General features: G+C 40.8%; 1 protein-coding gene across 2 annotated transcripts in view; it reads right to left on the bottom strand.

Moving 5' to 3' along the window:
• The window catches only part of LOC128496774 (enoyl-CoA hydratase EchA19-like), a 31,134-nt gene that overhangs the window by 11,787 nt on the left and 1,165 nt on the right, over window positions 1–18,182 (bottom strand). For both annotated transcript variants that reach the window (XM_053466565.1, XM_053466564.1), the window contains one exon: window positions 11,379–11,546. In XM_053466565.1, the coding sequence (XP_053322540.1) occupies window positions 11,379–11,541 (163 nt within the window). In that variant the 5' untranslated portion in view covers window positions 11,542–11,546. The remainder of the gene's footprint in view (window positions 1–11,378; window positions 11,547–18,182) is intronic.

Here is an 18,182-nt window from a genome sequence, read left to right as displayed (position 1 = left end):
GTAAAATTTAATCATGTGAACTTTGCCTTATTCATAATTTTCGCTAGGAACAATTGTCACCTGACTAAAATGATATGCCCCTTTTTATTTGCTGATCATTCTAGACAGTGAAATTTATGTTGGATTTGGATGCAAGGTATGTTAACATTTTATAAATGTAACAATGAACCAGGTCTGCAGAATCCCCCCATATATGAATTCTCCCCTTTGCTTCCCACATATTGTGTATAAGCGGGAAGACAGGTTAAGAGTCGGCTTTGCTTCATTATGAAACTGTCCCTGTTCAGTATTTCATGTCCCACGATGACAAGCAATTTCAAGTGCTAGCCCTTCCAGCCTCCATAGGTACTGGTAGGACGGCAGATTATTAGTCAGTTAAGGGAGAGGTGGGCATGGGGCAAAGCAGACATTGGGAGGTTAAAGGAGAGGCGGCATCGGGCACGTCAAAGGTGAGGATAATGGAAAGGGGAGATTACACAGGGAGGACATTTTGACATTTAGGGAGAGGTAGAGATGGAAGGGAAGGATATGGTAAGGAGGCAGAGAGAAGTGGGGAGAGAACAGGAGAGAAACAATGCAGGAAAAGAGAAAGAGAAATCAGGGAGAGAGAAGGGAAGAGAGAAAGCATGGGAAACCAGTACAGTAAACATGTCAAATAATTGGAAAACATATCAAACTATTCTAATCAGTATCAACCCTACTGAACAAAACAGACACACTAAAGCCTTGTTGAGACTTAATATGGGAATCCTTAAGAAACAAATATGGTATCATAAGGAAGATAACATTTATCGCATGGCCTAATACCAGAACCCTTTGTGCAGCTGCAATGTGTTTTGTTTTTTTATAGAAGCATATTCAGTTCTTGGCATCTCTGCAAAACAGGTTGAATTGGAGAAGGGTGTCAACCAAGGAGGGGTCTCTAAATATTGAGTCACTGCTTTACAACCGGTCTAATCCAACAACAAGGTAAATCACTTCCAAGTCTTGTATTGCCTCTGTGAGAAAAAATGGGAATAACACAATCTGAGTGTCTGCAATATTGGTGGTGCCAGAGGGCTCACATCTGCAAGCTGGGGGGCAGTCACTCCCTGGCCTGATGTGACCTGAAACATTATATATATATATATATATATATATATATATATATATATATATATATATATATATATATATATATATATATCCTAAACAAGAGGACATTTAAATATAATAGTGCTCTTGCCTTTCTTAAAATGATTCAAATGCTTCAGAGGATGTTCAGACAGTCTAATAGGGCAATTATATTGTGAAATTTGTATGAATATGGTTTAAAAAAAAACTGTGAAAATACCAACTGAACAAAAAAAACATGTCAAGTGTTAAAATGCTTGTGTCCCCCAAAAAATTACAATGGATGAAAGCCTTTGTCTTTAACTCTCTTAATGCCACCCACATTTGGGATACCTAGTTGGCCTGACTCGGGAATCCAATGATATATTCCATTAACAGGGTAGCACTCCCCCACGTCCCTTACTTCTGTCTTGTGTGTTTAAAAATGTGGGACTTCCATTACATTATTTGCCTTGGGGACAGGGAATGCTTCTGATCAGCCAGTAACCAATTAGTATTTCACTTAAAAAAAGCATCCTCACTCTGATCCATTCTTTCATGTTGGGTGCCCATGAGCGATATGGGAATTAAGAGGAAAGCAGTACTTAAGGTAAAAGGAAGAGTTTATTAGTGTCTGTATCGGTCATTTAGGTCCAAATCTGGCACCAAGTTACAAAGAATTAAACATGTAAATAACAAACGCTGTGGGCCGCGTCCAGCCTTAAAACCCTTAATACACATGCACTCAGGTAAGCTCTGCATGTAGATCAATTAAAAGTGTCCTCCACACAACTTAGTTACAGTATGCAGTAGCCCTTTTGATTTAGTCACCATACCTAAGGACTTTTCTTTTTGATTACTTAATCACGGCAGAATATAAAGGAGAAAGCTCCTCAGTATTCATCTGTAGTGATCAGTTTGCAAGATCATAAAGTAAACATTAGTGTCCTTGAGATGCCAGTTTTTGTGAGATAATGTACTTTTTGAGGTGCAATCTGCATTCTGTTAATAAAGAGTATATTACAGCTCCTGTTTACACAATATGCTTACAATGTTTTAGGTAATTTACATATGCGTGGAATACTCCTAATTATTTTGGTATAATCCAAATCCTTTACTTTGTGGGATTTTGAGGTCCTACGTGGTTAAGGTGCCCTGATCTTGTGGCTATAAATTTCCAGCCTGTTTCTGTACAAAAGTACAGCTTCCAGATGTATAACTGCGTGCTAAAGGCAAATTACGCTATAGGAAAACACCTTCAGGGCACATTAAATCGATTGTAAAGGATCCTGTGGAATTCTCAAGCACTTCTTAATAAATGTAACCCACAATATTTTCCTTTCCTCTCTGGTTATTTGTGACACTTCCAGCTCTATGTAGATCAATTGTAATTTCATGTCAAGACCCAATCTTTTCTGTTTTTAATGCCAAACCAGTACCCCAAAATTCCCTGATTTTTTCCATGGCTTTGCAGATGTTTTTCGACCTCAAAGAGAATATTTTAGAAACATAAATCTTATCTCTTGTAGAAAGTCCAGTCTACAAAACGTAAAGGGGTGAGGCCTCATAAACAATATAGGGATTAGGGAAAGGGTATAAAATAATAACACAGCGATGAGATATCCCGGTGAGCAGAGTTGGATCAACAATCAGGAAGTGGAAGCACCACATTACTGAGACAATGCCAAGAAAAGGCCTGTTCTGCACACCATGATGGAGCTACACATCTTAACTAATCACTGATATCTCTCAGGATCCCAGAAAGCAGAACTATGTCTCAGTGATGATATGGACAAGGGTTTTGTGGCCAGAAGAAACTAAGATGTAACTTTCTCCACAAAACCTAAAACACTATGTGTGGTAAAAACACTGCCTCAAACCACACCTTCAGTGAAAGATGGTAGGGGCAGCATCCTGTGGTGGGGTCGCTTCTCAGCAGCATGGCAAGCGCATTCTATTGTAATGTTTTATTATAATGAAACCGTCCAATCACTGATTCGCCGTTTCAGTAAAATACACACAATTAATTACCGTATTAATGTACCATCTGTAATTCGGTTATAGATGAGAACTGGTAAGAGGTTAGACTACCTTTGCAATATATAGTTTGTTTATGTTATATCTTGTAGCTTTAAATTATTCCATAACTTGATGCAGAACAAATACTTTGAAAATTATAAAACTGAAGATAAATAATAGAAGAAAGAAACAAACTAGGGCAAGGAAGATTATAGGGAAGATGGGATAAAGTCAACCTATCTTTATTAGAATAATTAGAGAATAGTCCTAGACATGAACGGGAGTTATCTGTATCTTATTGTTGTTTAGCTGTTATTTTTTTATTTTACATATCAATCCTCATCAAGATGTTACAGATATTGGGCATTGTATCTTTTCACCAGCCTTTGAAGGATTTGTTTTCAGGGTGCAAAGCCTTATACAAAAATATTCTTTTAGCCATGGAAATGAAAGCCTTAGGTCACATGAAAGAGTCTTGGGTTAATTTAACCAATGATATGACAGTACAATCAAGAAATTGGTTAATTGCCCTTGATGGAAATTGGCCTTAGTATGAATAGCTAGAATGCTTGGGCTCAAGCTGGGAAATGTGCTTTGGAAGGACAAGATGAGATGTGGTTGACTGGTTGGTGGAATTCAGCCACAATGATCATACTATATAGATGTTTCACAGTCATGACTTGAGAAAGTGTCATGGGTGGTATAAAAGTCACTGAGCACATCTACAGCTGCCAAGTGTGCTGGGGTTATTGTGTGTTCTTGGTTGGTAAGACCCCACACACATTACTAACAATGGAATGTCCTACGTGAGGATTAGGAGTGGTTGTTATTAGTTTTACAGCTGAAGAACACTAAACAGAACAAAATGCATATGAAATGGTAACAATTTGCAAACTTTCTACAGAAATGTGAAACTGTAATAACATCTTTAGGGGAACAAACCCACCTCTATTAGGTACTCCTATTAGTTTTTCTTTTTTAGCTGGATGTCAAAAATGAGAATGTTGACTGTGGTTTACATATGATCTCATCTATGATGTAACTACATCTGAACTTAAAATAAGTGAGTCTTTCACACAGTTAGAGCTCAATTATCACAGATTTCTTTCCACAGATACAACATGTAGGATGTGAAAGAAAAAAAAACCCAAGATACTTAGAAAAGCTTAAAGTTAATAGCTTCCTAACCCGCAGTTCTAACATCCTGATCATGTAACAAAAGGTGCAAGTCATGGTTTCTGTGTAAATACTTAAAAAAGAGCCAGTATATGTGTGGGGAATGAAGAAACAGGGAACATGGAAACTTACACCTGGCCCCTCTGCCTAAATGTCAAAAGTACCATTGGGATTAGTGTATTTTGGATAGAATTACGATGTCTGACGGCAAATCCACATTAAAATAACTTTAGATTTTTTAAAGAACGTTTAGAAAGTTAAGCTCACCCCTGTCCTCCAAACAAGCTTTCTGATTAATGAGAACCCAAAATGAGCCTAGTTGAAGTAAAATGCATTTACGCAATTATCACAGTGAGCAAATTTAAGTTCGCTCGTTTACAATATCTCAATTAATCAGACTTTAAGCTCCACAAGGCAGGGACCTCCTTTCCTATTGTACTCATACTTATCGTACCCTGATGTCAGTAGATAACTGTACTTAGCATAGGTCTTTATTTATTATACCACCCCTTCTTACACTGTAAAGCAGTAAGTATATTACTAGCGCTAAATTGGTAATAATATACACACGCAAAGCAAGACAATTAATACCATATTGTTTTACGCCCGATGTTTATTTTATGCCAGAGGTGCAAGTGTGAAAACTCCAGAGGAGCCACAGTGGACACCCTTCAAATCTTCTTCTGGGGCCGTAATTCCTGAAGGGATATGTCACCCCTCCTTTTATTTTCAAGAGGAAAAAGGAGCCAAAGGCTAGCTCACCACCCATGGGCGTAGGAACCCCTAAAAATCTGGGGGGGCAGCATTTTCCCCCATCAGATCCCCACATGCATGTATGGATTAACTGACATACAAACCCTATATTTGCAGGTATATTTAAATAATGTATGGAAACATAGCACAGCACATATGGATCTACAGAATAAAACACAAAGCCAGCTTTGCAGGTATAAATCAACTGGAATTCACATAAAAAGTCAGCATTAAAGATAGAAACCCCCTAAATTACACGCATAGATCACAGGTTGCACACCCCAAAGGCCAGCCCTGGCGTCCACATTGCCCACATATAACCTGACCAGCACTCAGATTACACAAACAAATTACAGTCCAGTGTGAGTCAACTTTGTCCCCAAACAGCCCAGCGTGAGCCAACATTGTCCCCAAACAGCCCAGCGTGAGCCAACTTTGTTCCTAAACAGCCCAGCTCACAAATAATTAAAGCAATTCACCCACACATGAATTCATTATTTCAATCATTCACACAATTCATCCACACGTGGATTCATTCTCTTACTCATTCACACAATTCATCCACATATTAATTAATTCATTATCACTCTTTATTTCAATATGCTTACTACCCCCCTTTATTACTTTTATCCCCACTCCCTTCTCACACTATCTACCCCCTCCCTACCACCCTTCTCACACTATCTACCCCCTCCCTACCCCCTTCTCACACTAGCTACCCTCTCCCTACCCCCCTTCTCACTAGCTACCCTCTCCCTGCCCCTCTTTTCGCTAGCTACCCTCTCCCTACCCCCCTTCTCGCTAGCTACCCTCTCCCTACCCCCCTTCTCGCTAGCTACCCTCTCCCTACCCCCCTTTCTCGCTAGCTACCCTCTCCCTACCACCCTTCTTGCTAGCTACCCTCTCCCTACCCCCTTTGTAGGTCACTTACCGTGCAGTCCTGTGGTGGGAGCGCGACCCACGCGGCTTCACTGCTGAGCGCCGGCACCACAGACGCCTCACGCTACCACCACTGCAGTCGGGGCAGCGTTGAGGCGGGTGGCGGCAGGGAGGAGAGGAGAGAGAAGGACGCCGAGCGGTTGCTGAAAACGACCGCTCAGCACCCCTCTCCTCCTGCGGTGTTTCTATCCCTGGGGGGGATTTCTTCATTAACATCCCCCCCGCATGAGTTACTGGCAGGGATCTACGCCCATGTCACCACCCCACCACCAAAAACCCATACAATTATTTCAAGTCCATGTTTAGTTTGTTATATTTGAAAATTAACTTATTTACAAATAAAGCAATGGACTCCCACCTTCTGGGTTGGGATGCCTGTATTAAGGTGACTGCATTGGCCATTTTTCCAGGACATCACATATTAATAAACAGCACTAGTAAAGAGTAGCCCTGCAGTTTGTTTGATATATAAACTCAAAAGAGGGAATCAGTTGCTCATCTATACATCTCACACACTGCAGGGCAGCAATTTATCTGTGCTGGTTAGCGATTTGTGAAAAATTATACATGTCCTGGAAAACATGGCCAACGTGGACAACCTTGCCCGCAACTTTGTTTTTCATGTGAATCTTAAATAAAGTCTCACTAGTATACCTCCCAACATTTCAATTCCTCTGAGGGAAACGTTTCTTTGAGGTGTGGTTAAGATTTTTTTATGTGACTTGTTGATATATGCTGTTTACATAACAGAGTACGGCATTTAGAAGACAATTAAATTTCATGTATATAGTATAAATCGTACGCCCATTTTCTGCTTTGTATAAACATATCACATTCTCTTCTTTGTACAAATATATTGTGACTACAGGGTTGCAGAACACCCTTATACCCAGCAAGCATTCTCAGATCCTAGAAAAAGGGGACACTGTGTGGGGAAGGGACATTTTTATACATATAGATTACATAGTTACATAGGTGTCCCTCAAGTTCAGCCTTTCCTATATCTGTTAATTTGTTGGCTCTTTCCAATTTTGCACTAACCCGGGAAAAAATTCCTTCTTGACCCCAAAATGGCAGTCAGATTTCTCAATGGATCAAGAAGCTGTTTCCTCATAATTAAAGATTATTTCCCTGAATATTTTTTTCCAAGTATTCATCCAGTTGCTGTTTAAACGTCTGTACAGACTCTGATAAAACTACCTCTGCAGGCAGAGAATTCCACATCCTTATTGTCCTTACTGTAAAAAAACCTTTTCCTCTGCCTTAGACTAAATCTCCTTTCTTCCAATCTAAACGCATGACCACGTGTATATATATATATATATATATATATATCTATATATATATATATATATATATATATATATATATCTATATCTATATCTATATATATCTATATCTATATATATATATATATATATATATCACTTTGCAAAAGTTTAGGCAGTTATGAAACAATGTTGTAAAGTAAGAATGTTTTCAAAAATACAAAAAACATAGAAATATCATAATCAAATAAAAATTTTATGTTACCATCTATGCCTTCAAAACAGCATCAATTCTTCTAGGTACACTTATACTCAGTTGTTTTTTTTTTGGGGGGGGGGACTTGACAGGTCGGTTGCTCCAAACATCTTGGAGAACAAATCACAGTTGATTATGTTGATATCAGGGCACTGTAGGGGCCATACTATCAATTCAGGACTCCTTGTTCTTCTCAATGGCTTTGGCTGTATGTTTGGATTGTTGTCATCCTGCAGCATAACTTTGGAGCCAACCAGATGTCTCCCTGATAGTGTTGCATGATCAAAAGAAAGGCTGTACTTTTCAACATTGAGGAAAACATTAATTCTGAAATGCAGCCCCGAATTTGCAAGGAACCCCTTCTCTTCCTCCAGGCTGTGACTATAATTACCAAGTTGCCGGTTGCCCTTTTGTGGTTCCAGAGAATCCAGACCTGTGAGTCCGTTCCTGCTCCTATATTTTGAACCCTGTGTATAACCTGGCCTGCCTGGTTCTAACTTCTGTCTGATTTTGGACTACACGGATTTCTGGACTCCTGACCTAGGCTAGTGTGACTACCCGTTCCAGCTCATAGCGTTGGCTTTATCCACGACCAACCGCTTTTCTTACGCCTTGGGTTCTTGTTATTTTTTATTTATTTTTCAAAAAATATTTTGACCAGTACTCTTTGCCTCTGTGTAGGTTCAGTGGTACTCTGACAGTACAGAACTCCCTGTCTACCTTGAAATTTCTGCCTGGGAGAGACTTTGCTGATGCAATATAGCATCCTTGTTGTCAGGCGCGTACCTCGCGGCCGCAGTCTGTCCTCACACCGCTCCCATGAAGGGAAAGGCGTGGGTGCGCGATGGGATGTCTTTCCTCAGTGCTTTGAAGTCTCTCGACTCTTGGGGAGCTGGAGACAGTGGCAGTTGCAAGGATGTCCACAGAAGGGGCGCCACCTCCCTTGATGTACCCAGTTACGGGAAGGCACGGAGGGCGAGGCTATCTTTAAAGTCCCTGAGTTTCTTAATGCCAGTGCTGAGATATTCTTAGACATTCTGTGCATTACAGTGTGTCCCCTGCTCTGTGCTCCTTTCCCTTTGGTGATTCTACCTATGCCTGACCAGGATTTCCTAACCTGCCCTGTTTACCTGGATTGTCTTTGGATTGCCTTTGACCTTTGTTAGTGAGTTTAGCTGTTGCTCACCTAGTTTTATTCCCCCTACACAGCCTTTTCTGGCTAAAACAAGTATAGTTTGTTTGGAACCTTGCAGCACTGCTTAGGTTTGAACAAACCACAAGACTTCAGGAAGAATGTCCTTTGAACCGATAGGACCAAAGTGGAGATGTTTGGCCATAATGCACAGTGCCACATTTAGTGAAAACCAAACACACCTCATATCAACTGTCAAGCTGATGATTTGGACTTGCTTTGCAGCCACCAGACCTGGGAACCTTGCAGTCATTGAGTCGACCATGAACTCCTCTGTAAAAGTATTACAGAGTCAAATGTGAGGCAATTTGTCTAACAGCTAAAGCTTGGTTGAAACTGGATCATTCTACAGGACAATGATCCCAAGCACACCAGCAAATCTACAACAGAATGGCTGAAGAAGAAAAGAATCACGATGTTGCAATGGGCCAGTCAAAGTCCAGACCTCAACCCGGTTGAAATGCTGTGGTTGGACTTGGAGAGCTGTGCATAAACAAATGCTTGCAAATCTCAATGAACTGAAGCAATGCTGTAAAGAAGAGTGGGCCAAAATTCCTCCACAACGATGTGAGAGACTGATAAAGTCATACAGAAAACAATTACTTCAAGTTATTGCTGCTGAAGTTGGTTCTACAAGCTATTGAATCATAAGGTGTTTTTGGTTTTTCCCACATGGCTTCTCAATTTGGCTTTATTTTTGTTGAATAAATCATTACACAGTGTAGTGTTTTCAGCAACCGCTCGGCACCCCTTGGGCCCCACTGACTGGCAGAACTCCAGGGCCCGGTCGCAGTCGTGACCCCGGTAGTTCCGCCACTGCCTACAATTTCTTCATCAGATGCCCTTGTGGCTGTGTGTGCCGGCGCAGGGAGAAGGAAAGCCCAAATCTAGCGACGTCCGAGATCGCAAGATTTGGGCTTTCCTTCTCCCTGCGCCGGCACACACAGCCACAAGGGCATCTGATGAAGAAATTGTGTAGGGGAGGGTAGGGGCGTACCTAGAGTATTTGGCACCCGGGGCGGATCCTGTATGTGGCACCCCCCCACACACACACTTTAAAACTACCTGGCCGAAACTGAATATGACCCCCCACACACCATAAAAAAATCTAACACTTTTATTTAAAGTAAGTAACACACCAAAATAGGACAAAACAATTAAATAACAATATATATATATAATTGTTAACAGCAATCACATTCCTATCATGCCCAGGCATACCCAGATTCCAGGAGGCACTCGCAGACTTGGCATGATAGGAGTATGATTGCCTTATCTACCCCTTCTCGCTCCCTTCTGCCCTATCTACCCCTTCTCACTCCCTTCTCCCTATCTACCCCTCCTAACTATCTACCCTCTCCCTATTTGAAGTTCACTTACCTTTCAGGAGTCCTGCGGTGGGGGTGCAAGGCCTCGGTCTCACAGCTCTGCCACTGTATGGAACAGTATAGAGTGATGGGAGTTATGATGTACTTTAGAGCATAATTATATAATGAAAAATACATTGGAAATGGTACAGCATAACACCCATCACTCTCACACATTTACCAATCCACACGCATACCAATCCACACGCGCATACCAATCCACACGCGCATACCAATCCACACGCGCATACCAATCCACACGCGCATACCAATCCACACGCACATACCAATCCACACGCACATACCAATCCACACACACATACCAATCCACACACATACACCAATCCACACACACATACACCAATCCACACACACATACACCAATCCACACACATACCAATCCACACACATACACCAATCCACACACATACACCAATCCACACACATACACCAATCCACACACATACACCAATCCACTCTCACTGTATGCTTTCCTACCTTTCCTCTTTTCTCCTTACAGCTCCTTTTCCTGCTCTTCGCTCCTCTTCTTCTTCAGTTCTTCCTTCTTCTTCCGAGGGCACGGGGTTCAGAGGGCACGGACAGCGGTGGGCGCGGCTTCAGTGTTGTGCGCCGGGATCTGACAACAAACCCCGGTGCACAACAGCTGTTGCCGCGCGGATCGCAAGGGAGTGGTATCGGAGGTCTTTAACAGACCTCCGGCTCCCTTGAGTGATTTTAAGCCAGGTTCAAGGGAAATCCTTGAACCGGCTTAAAATCACTCAAGGGAGCCGGTGGTCTGTTAAAGACCTCCGATACCGCTCCCTTGCGAGCCTGCTCCTCCAGCGGCGGACATTACTGTCCGTCTCTGGAGGGGAGCCGGGTGCCGGCAAGTTGGCACCCCTCTGATGAGCGGCACCCGGTGCGGACCGCCCCCCGCTAGGTACGCTACTGGGGGAGGGTTAGATTTCCACCCTGTTTAAAGTTACTGTAGACGAGGGTTGAAATCTAACCCTCCCCTACACAATTTCTTCATCCGATGCCCCTGTGGCTGTGTGTGCCGGCGCAGGGAGAAGGAAAGCCCAAATCTCGCGCTTTCCTTCTCCCTGCGCCGGCTGATGACGCCAAGTCCCGTGGCTCACCTGGGGGCCGTATCAGTCCGGAACGCGGGCCGCAATTGGCCCGCGGGCCGGACTTTGGACATGCCTGATCTACACACTATTAGATAGTATTATTTAATGTACAGAAACACCATATGCAATATTTCAGGGAATTTACATGTGGACATTATGTTACAGATAACAAAAAAGGATCTTTACCTATTCCATGTAAAACAGCTGCAGTCAGTGATTTATCCTTCTCAAATTCATCAAATGCGTGGACAAGCTCAGCAGCTGTCTGAGGGTTAACAGCATTCCTGGCTTCAGGCCTGTTAATGCCTATTGTCAGAATAGTCCCGTGTCTTTCAGTTACCACATTCATCTTTCCTGTGAACGAAACCAATGAAGATACTGACAAAAATAGAGCATAAAAGGATGATACAAAATGTGTCATATACTGTAAAGTTTTCACTCCCTTAAGGAGATTGGTTCTTCTGCTATTTTAATATTTAAAAATAAAAAATAAATGATATCCCATTGTCAATTATAACAATAACATATTTGGAATATTGACTACCGGATAACTAAACATTGCTTTATGAATGATGCTACTAAAAGCTGTAATTTATTTTAATCTTTTTTTTGTACTTTTCTTAAGGTTACACAACTCACAGAGCATACACCCATAATCGTTGAATACATTTATGCAATAAAACTTAACTTTTATTGGTATATGTGCTAGGACTATATAGAGTTATGGTCAAAAGTTTGCATACCATGGCAGAAATTGTGAAATGTTGGCACTGACTTGATCAATGATTGATCATGCAACTGATGACTGGTCTTTTATTGAAGGCTAGTGATCATATGGAGCCATTTAGTAGTTGTTTCGTTCCTTTTTAAATCATGATAACTCATATCACCCAAAAGGTCCTGATCAAAAGTTCACATGTTTAAGGACACACAAGGTGACACACACACGTTGAAATTGCAATTAATGGTTAATTTCGCACACCTGTGGCTTTTTAAATTGCAATTAGAGTCTGTGTATAAATAGTCAATGTGTTTGTTAGATCTCATATGGATGCACTGAGCAGGCTTGCTACTGAGCCATGAGGAGCAGAAAATACCTGCGTAACAAGGTAATGGAACTTTATAAAGATAGAAAAGGATATAAAATGTTGTCCAAAGCCTTGAAAATGCCAGTCAGTACTGGTCAATCACTTATTAAGAAGTGGAAAATTCATGGATCTCTTGATACCAAGCCAAGGCTCAGATAAACCAAGAAAGAACGCAACTACAACTGCCAGAAGAATTGTTTGGCATGCAGAGAAAAACCCACAGGTAACCTCAGGAGGAATACAGGCTACTCTGGAACAAAATGGTTGTTTCAATGAGCACAATACGGAGATACTTGAACAAAAATGAGCTACATGGTGGAGTTGCTAAAAAGAAGATTTTACTGCGTCAATGCCACAAAAAGCCCAGTTACAATATGCCCGACAACACCTTGACACGCCTCACAGCTTCTGGCACACTGTGTCCAGCCTAAAATAGAGCTTTATGGTCTCAACCATAAGAGGGGTCATCAACAAGGCTTATAGCGAAAATAATACTATCCCTACTCTGAAACATGGTGGTGGCTCACTGATGTTTCAGGGGTGTGAGCTCTCAAGTCACAGGGAATCTTGTGAAAATTGATGGCAAGATGAATGAAGCATGTTATCAGAAGATACTGCATTCCTCCGCATGAAAGCTGCGCATGGAACACTCTCTGAGTTTCTAGCACAACAATGGCCCTAAGAACAAGGCCAAGTTGACCCTCCAGTCAGAGCAGTAGCTAGCTCCTTTTGTGCCCGAGGCAAGATTATTTTATTTACACTGCCTTTACACATACCTGCCCATAAACACACATATACACATATACTGCCCTTACACACAACTACCCATACATGCTGCCTTTATACACACCTGCCCATAAACACACATATACACATACATTGTCCTTACACACTGCTACATTTACACACACATATGCACATACAGATACACACACCAGCTTACAAACACACATATACCTACACTGTGCTTAAACACACCTGACCACACACACCTACCCATACATGCTGCCTTTAAACACACGCATATACACATACACATACATTACACACCAATATGCACATCCATAAACACACCAGCTTACAAATACACTTATTGTAAAGAAGGTCTGAGATGTGGAATTGAACTATATGGAGTCTGGCTACATATGTATCATTGTCCTGAAAGCAGAAAGAAAATTACACGGGAAACCATGCTGCAGCTCTGACTTGTTATCATAATAGAAATGTGCTCAAAGTTCTGCTCTCACACACCTGCCCATATACACACAAGCTCACAAACACACATATACTGTATATATACACATACGCTCCCTTTACACCCCTTTCTCCCCATCTCTTATCTTTCTCATCCTCCAACCTATATCCTTTCATGGGAGTGTGAGGCCTGTCATTTCAGACCTCTGCTTTAGTGCTCCCTCATCGCTATGCACCGGCTATAGATGCAGAACGCGGAGATGATGTCATATCCCGGCTCTCTGCATCATTTGCCGGCACGTAGTGATTAGGGAGCAGAGAAACCGAGGTCTGAAGTGACAGACCTTGCGGTCCTTAATGCTGGGAAGGTTAGAGGGGTATTGTGGTCTCCCCAACCAGCTCTGCAGGCTGCTAAACGGGCGGCTCTGCGCCCCCTCGCAGCTGCACCTGAGGCGAGTGCCTCTCTCGCCTCACCCTTCCTACGGCCCTGCCTCCAGTGGTTACAGCAGAAAAAGCAAAAGGTTCTCGAGTGACCATCACAGTCTCCTGACCTTAATATCATGGAGCAGCTCTGGGGAGATCTCAAACGTGCGGTTCATGCGAGACGACCAAAGACTTTGCATGACCTGGAGGCATTTTGCCATGAAGAATGGGCAGCTATACCACCTACTTACCATGTTTTGTTTTATGATTGTGCCATTATGTTATAACCTACAGTTGAATATGAATCCCATCAGAAATAAAAGAAATGTGTTTTGCCTGCTCACACATTTTCTTTAAAATGGTACATATATTACAAATTCTCCAAGGGTATGCAAACTTGATCACAACTGTAGATACAATATGAAAGGCATAAACTGAAGTCAAAGTAGTTAAAACTAACAGAGGGGATTCCCATAAATAATTTGTTCCTCTGATAAGCAATACATTTTTTTATTAACTTTAAGCTAAAACAGTGCACTACGGTCTTCCTTTTTATTGTCTAATACTCCCCAAATTAACAAAGCTACATCTATAGAATGTAAAACATATATTTCACCCCACAAGAGGCTTCTTCAGGATTTTGCACACAAATGCTTATTTTGTGTATATAATGCATTGAAGAATTAAACTGTCTCTGCCTTGGGTATATGAGAGTACATTTTCTGTATATGTGAAATTGTGTTATTATTCATGTCACACAGAACTGCACATGGGTTTAATGAGATATACTAGTTGGCTACAAAGATATTGGGACTACCTAATACTGCATTGATATCAGTCTCAGCTAATGCCTTTCTTGCTAAAGCACCCTTAGAAACATCTAACATCTAGAGTCTAACCATCTAAAAAGTCCATATCTATATTGTGGGACCCTTTTATATAGTCTTACCTAAAGTTGCAGTGATGTTTTTTTATTCCGAGGTGCCAGTACTTTTGCTCTACAAGGGTACTGGTTACCTACTGGTTATTTACTGCCCAGCTGCATTCTAATGATCTCTCTTACACATATGCACATGCACTGAGAACATCCTCATGCAATTGCAGGAAAATTCCCCCTTGTGGCTAAAATACAGCCTTGCATCGTTACAGTGAAATAATGTTTGTCGAAATAAATTCAAATAACATTTGCATGTATTTTATATTTACTAATATGGACCAATGTGTTATAGCCTTGTTTTCTCTTCCAAATAGAACTAATTTGTTCATGTTTCAAAGAAGCCTTTGTTGTGAAATATAATACTTGATGACTTTTCCGTATTATTTTATATAATACGGAAGGCAGCTCTGATTGGGTTTTCCATTAAACTATTGGTCATCCCATTAAGGAACACATTAAACATTTATATAGACTGAATACAAATCTGGTGCACAGTCAGAAATTTCTCATGCAAGCATTGTATCTCCTATAATAAAAAACAGATTAATATTTAGTCATGAAGGACGATTCCCTGGGAGCTTCTCCTGCGAGAGACAAGTTGGCTCTGCGTCATGCAGTTAAAATAGTGAGATGGTATTCAAGAAATGGTCTTTGTTGAAGAGAACGGGCCTCATAATGCATAATTACATAATTAATGCACTTTAATCCATATAATAGCGGAGAAGTCACTTAAACATTTTTGTTGTCCCTTTTGCAAATGCAAATATTCATCATATGCATTTACCTCTTTGTCTGCCCCCAGCTACTTTTTACCTGGACACATCTCCTTGTATGTTATATACTTACTGCCAGTCGGCTCTGGCTCTGCTGTACATTCAAGCCCCCATGCACCTGCATGAGAAGCGTTATCATTGATATCAATGGGAGAACTTTCCTGCCACCGATTGGCTGCTTTGAGAGTATAGAAAAGTAGGGCAGCTGCAGAGCTGCAGCTTCTACCTCATGTGAGTGCTTGTTTGTGAAAAAGTTACAGAGTACTTTAATATGCATTCTTCTTTAGTGGGGATGTCAGAGCCAGAGCTTAAGTCACTAAGCTGAAATATTTCAACTCAATTCACAGTGTATAGAACATACCTCCTTGTTTTCATAATAAACAATACTTGTAATATATATATATATATATATATATACACACTATATATATGCAGACCAGTAATGCTCAGTTGTATATGACATGTTCTTCCATACAAAGATTCTCTCAACAAAAACACAAGAAATAAATCGAACACATCCCCTTAGAATAATAATTATTATACTAATAATAAACATATACCCAGGAGCTACTGTCTGTCATTTAGTGGGGACGTTGCCTCGTTTAGGATATTTACTAGGAGCAAAATGTTCCACCTGACGTTTTACTAGGTGGTTCAGACAGTAATAAAGTGATTATTGTCAGCAACACACGAACCACAGCCACTTCTAACGGCAAAAGGGTGAATGTGTATTCACTCTCCCCTGTCTTAAGGCGATTTATTAAAAAGAGACAGGAAGGAAATGTGGCCTAACGTAAGGTGTGAGATGATCTGGGGCAGATAGCAGTGGTTCTGGAGCTCAGCCAGGGTGGTGGGCTGCACGTCCTTAGTTTATCCCACAGTTGGACTTAACAAACTGCCATTGTTTTAAGGTTGGGTTAGGAGACCTAATAGAAAATACACAATTTATTTTGGATGTACACTAGGTAACCAGGAACTTAAAATAGAATGATGTGTGTCCTCTACTTGAAGCCCTGGTGTTTTCTGAAGTCAACATGTGTATTTACACAAACAAAACTTGTCATTTTTGGTCTACTAACAAAAACATTACTTTTAGAGTGCCGGATCCTATTTGACTCAGAAGCAAATACATTCAGTTGAATCCTCCTTGAGAAACCGAATAAACCATAATCTATTTTTAAGGTGTAAAAATGTTATCTTCCTGTAATTTTCACTAAAGTTCTAGTTAATGACCACCATTTGTCAACAAGACATCACACTGCAATCTTCCCATCTTCAGACACTCCGGAAACCATGTCTGTCATGTTAATGCACATCAACGCAAATAATGTGGTGAGACATGAGGGCATTGGAGAACCCCCATTCTTCTACTTTTGAGCTCCTGTTCCCTACTGTACAGCCAAAATAAAATGTCTTCTAGCCCAACTATAGAACAATAAGAGTTTAAGTCCTAAGGTGTGATAGGTTATTGACGTATAGCCCACCATCATGGCTGAGCTCCAGAACCACTGCCATTTGCACCAGATCATCTCACACCTCGTGTACTAGGCCATATTTACTTCCTGTCCCTGTTTTATAAATTGCTCGAGAACAGAAGTAAGTGAATATATCTTCACCTTTTTGCTGTGACTGTGATTTGTGTTTCTCAAATTACTTTATGATCTGGATCACTTAGTAAAATTCTTCATTAAGACCACAAAAAAGGTTTATTCAGTAACTCATGAGTTGCAGGTGAAGTGAAACATTTCAGCACAGTGATATAATTAACGACCAGTGTGCATAATACAGAAACACAGGACTAACATAGTCCATGTTGGAACACAATCTTCTATATTTGTTTACTGTGCTTATAAAAGGAGTGAAACAAATAGTAGATGTGGCCTAGACAATGGTTTTGGACTACAATGTTCATCTCCCTCCACCAATATTTGACTGGCTGAAGGTGATATCAATTGTTGTTGGCCAGCTAGAGTTTAACACTACAAAATAAAACTACACAAAACAACTGCCAGCTCATTACCTTCAGTTTGTCCCCAACGCTTCCACTACCTTTGGTCCTTAACTTAGCACTTGTCACTATTGGACACAATTAATACAACGTTCATTGTCCATGGTAACTAACTGATGTCTATTAACAAAACCCATAGCTTAGACTGCTTAAAGTCAAGGTTAATGTGTTAGTGGGGGAGTTCTTTACTAAAGCAATGTTGCAGAGCAACAGGCTACAAAAGGACTACGGTGTTTGTCTTTGGAGCGCACCCCAACACCAAAAAGCACTTTAATGCATATGATGGGATCCATATGCATGTGCAGGAAACACACTGATTTAAATGGAATCCATTTCCTGCCTCTAATTGGCTATAATAAAAAGTCAAAAGTGATGTGAATCCATGTTCAAATATTTTGAAAATACTTTTAATGGTATTAAAACAGTAACTTGTCCCCTTAAATTGACTGTTGCTATAAGTTGGGTTTCTAGTACATGTATTTTTTTTCATCGATTAATCTGTAAACACCATTATATTAATTATGAGTACTGGACAATAAAATGTAAACTTTGGTAGAGTGAAAAATC

This window comes from Spea bombifrons, chromosome 5, assembly GCF_027358695.1.
Source record: "Spea bombifrons isolate aSpeBom1 chromosome 5, aSpeBom1.2.pri, whole genome shotgun sequence".
Taxonomy (NCBI): domain Eukaryota; kingdom Metazoa; phylum Chordata; class Amphibia; order Anura; family Pelobatidae; genus Spea; species Spea bombifrons.
Note: the sequence above shows the minus strand (reverse complement) of the source record. Positions and strands in the feature narration are given on the sequence as shown.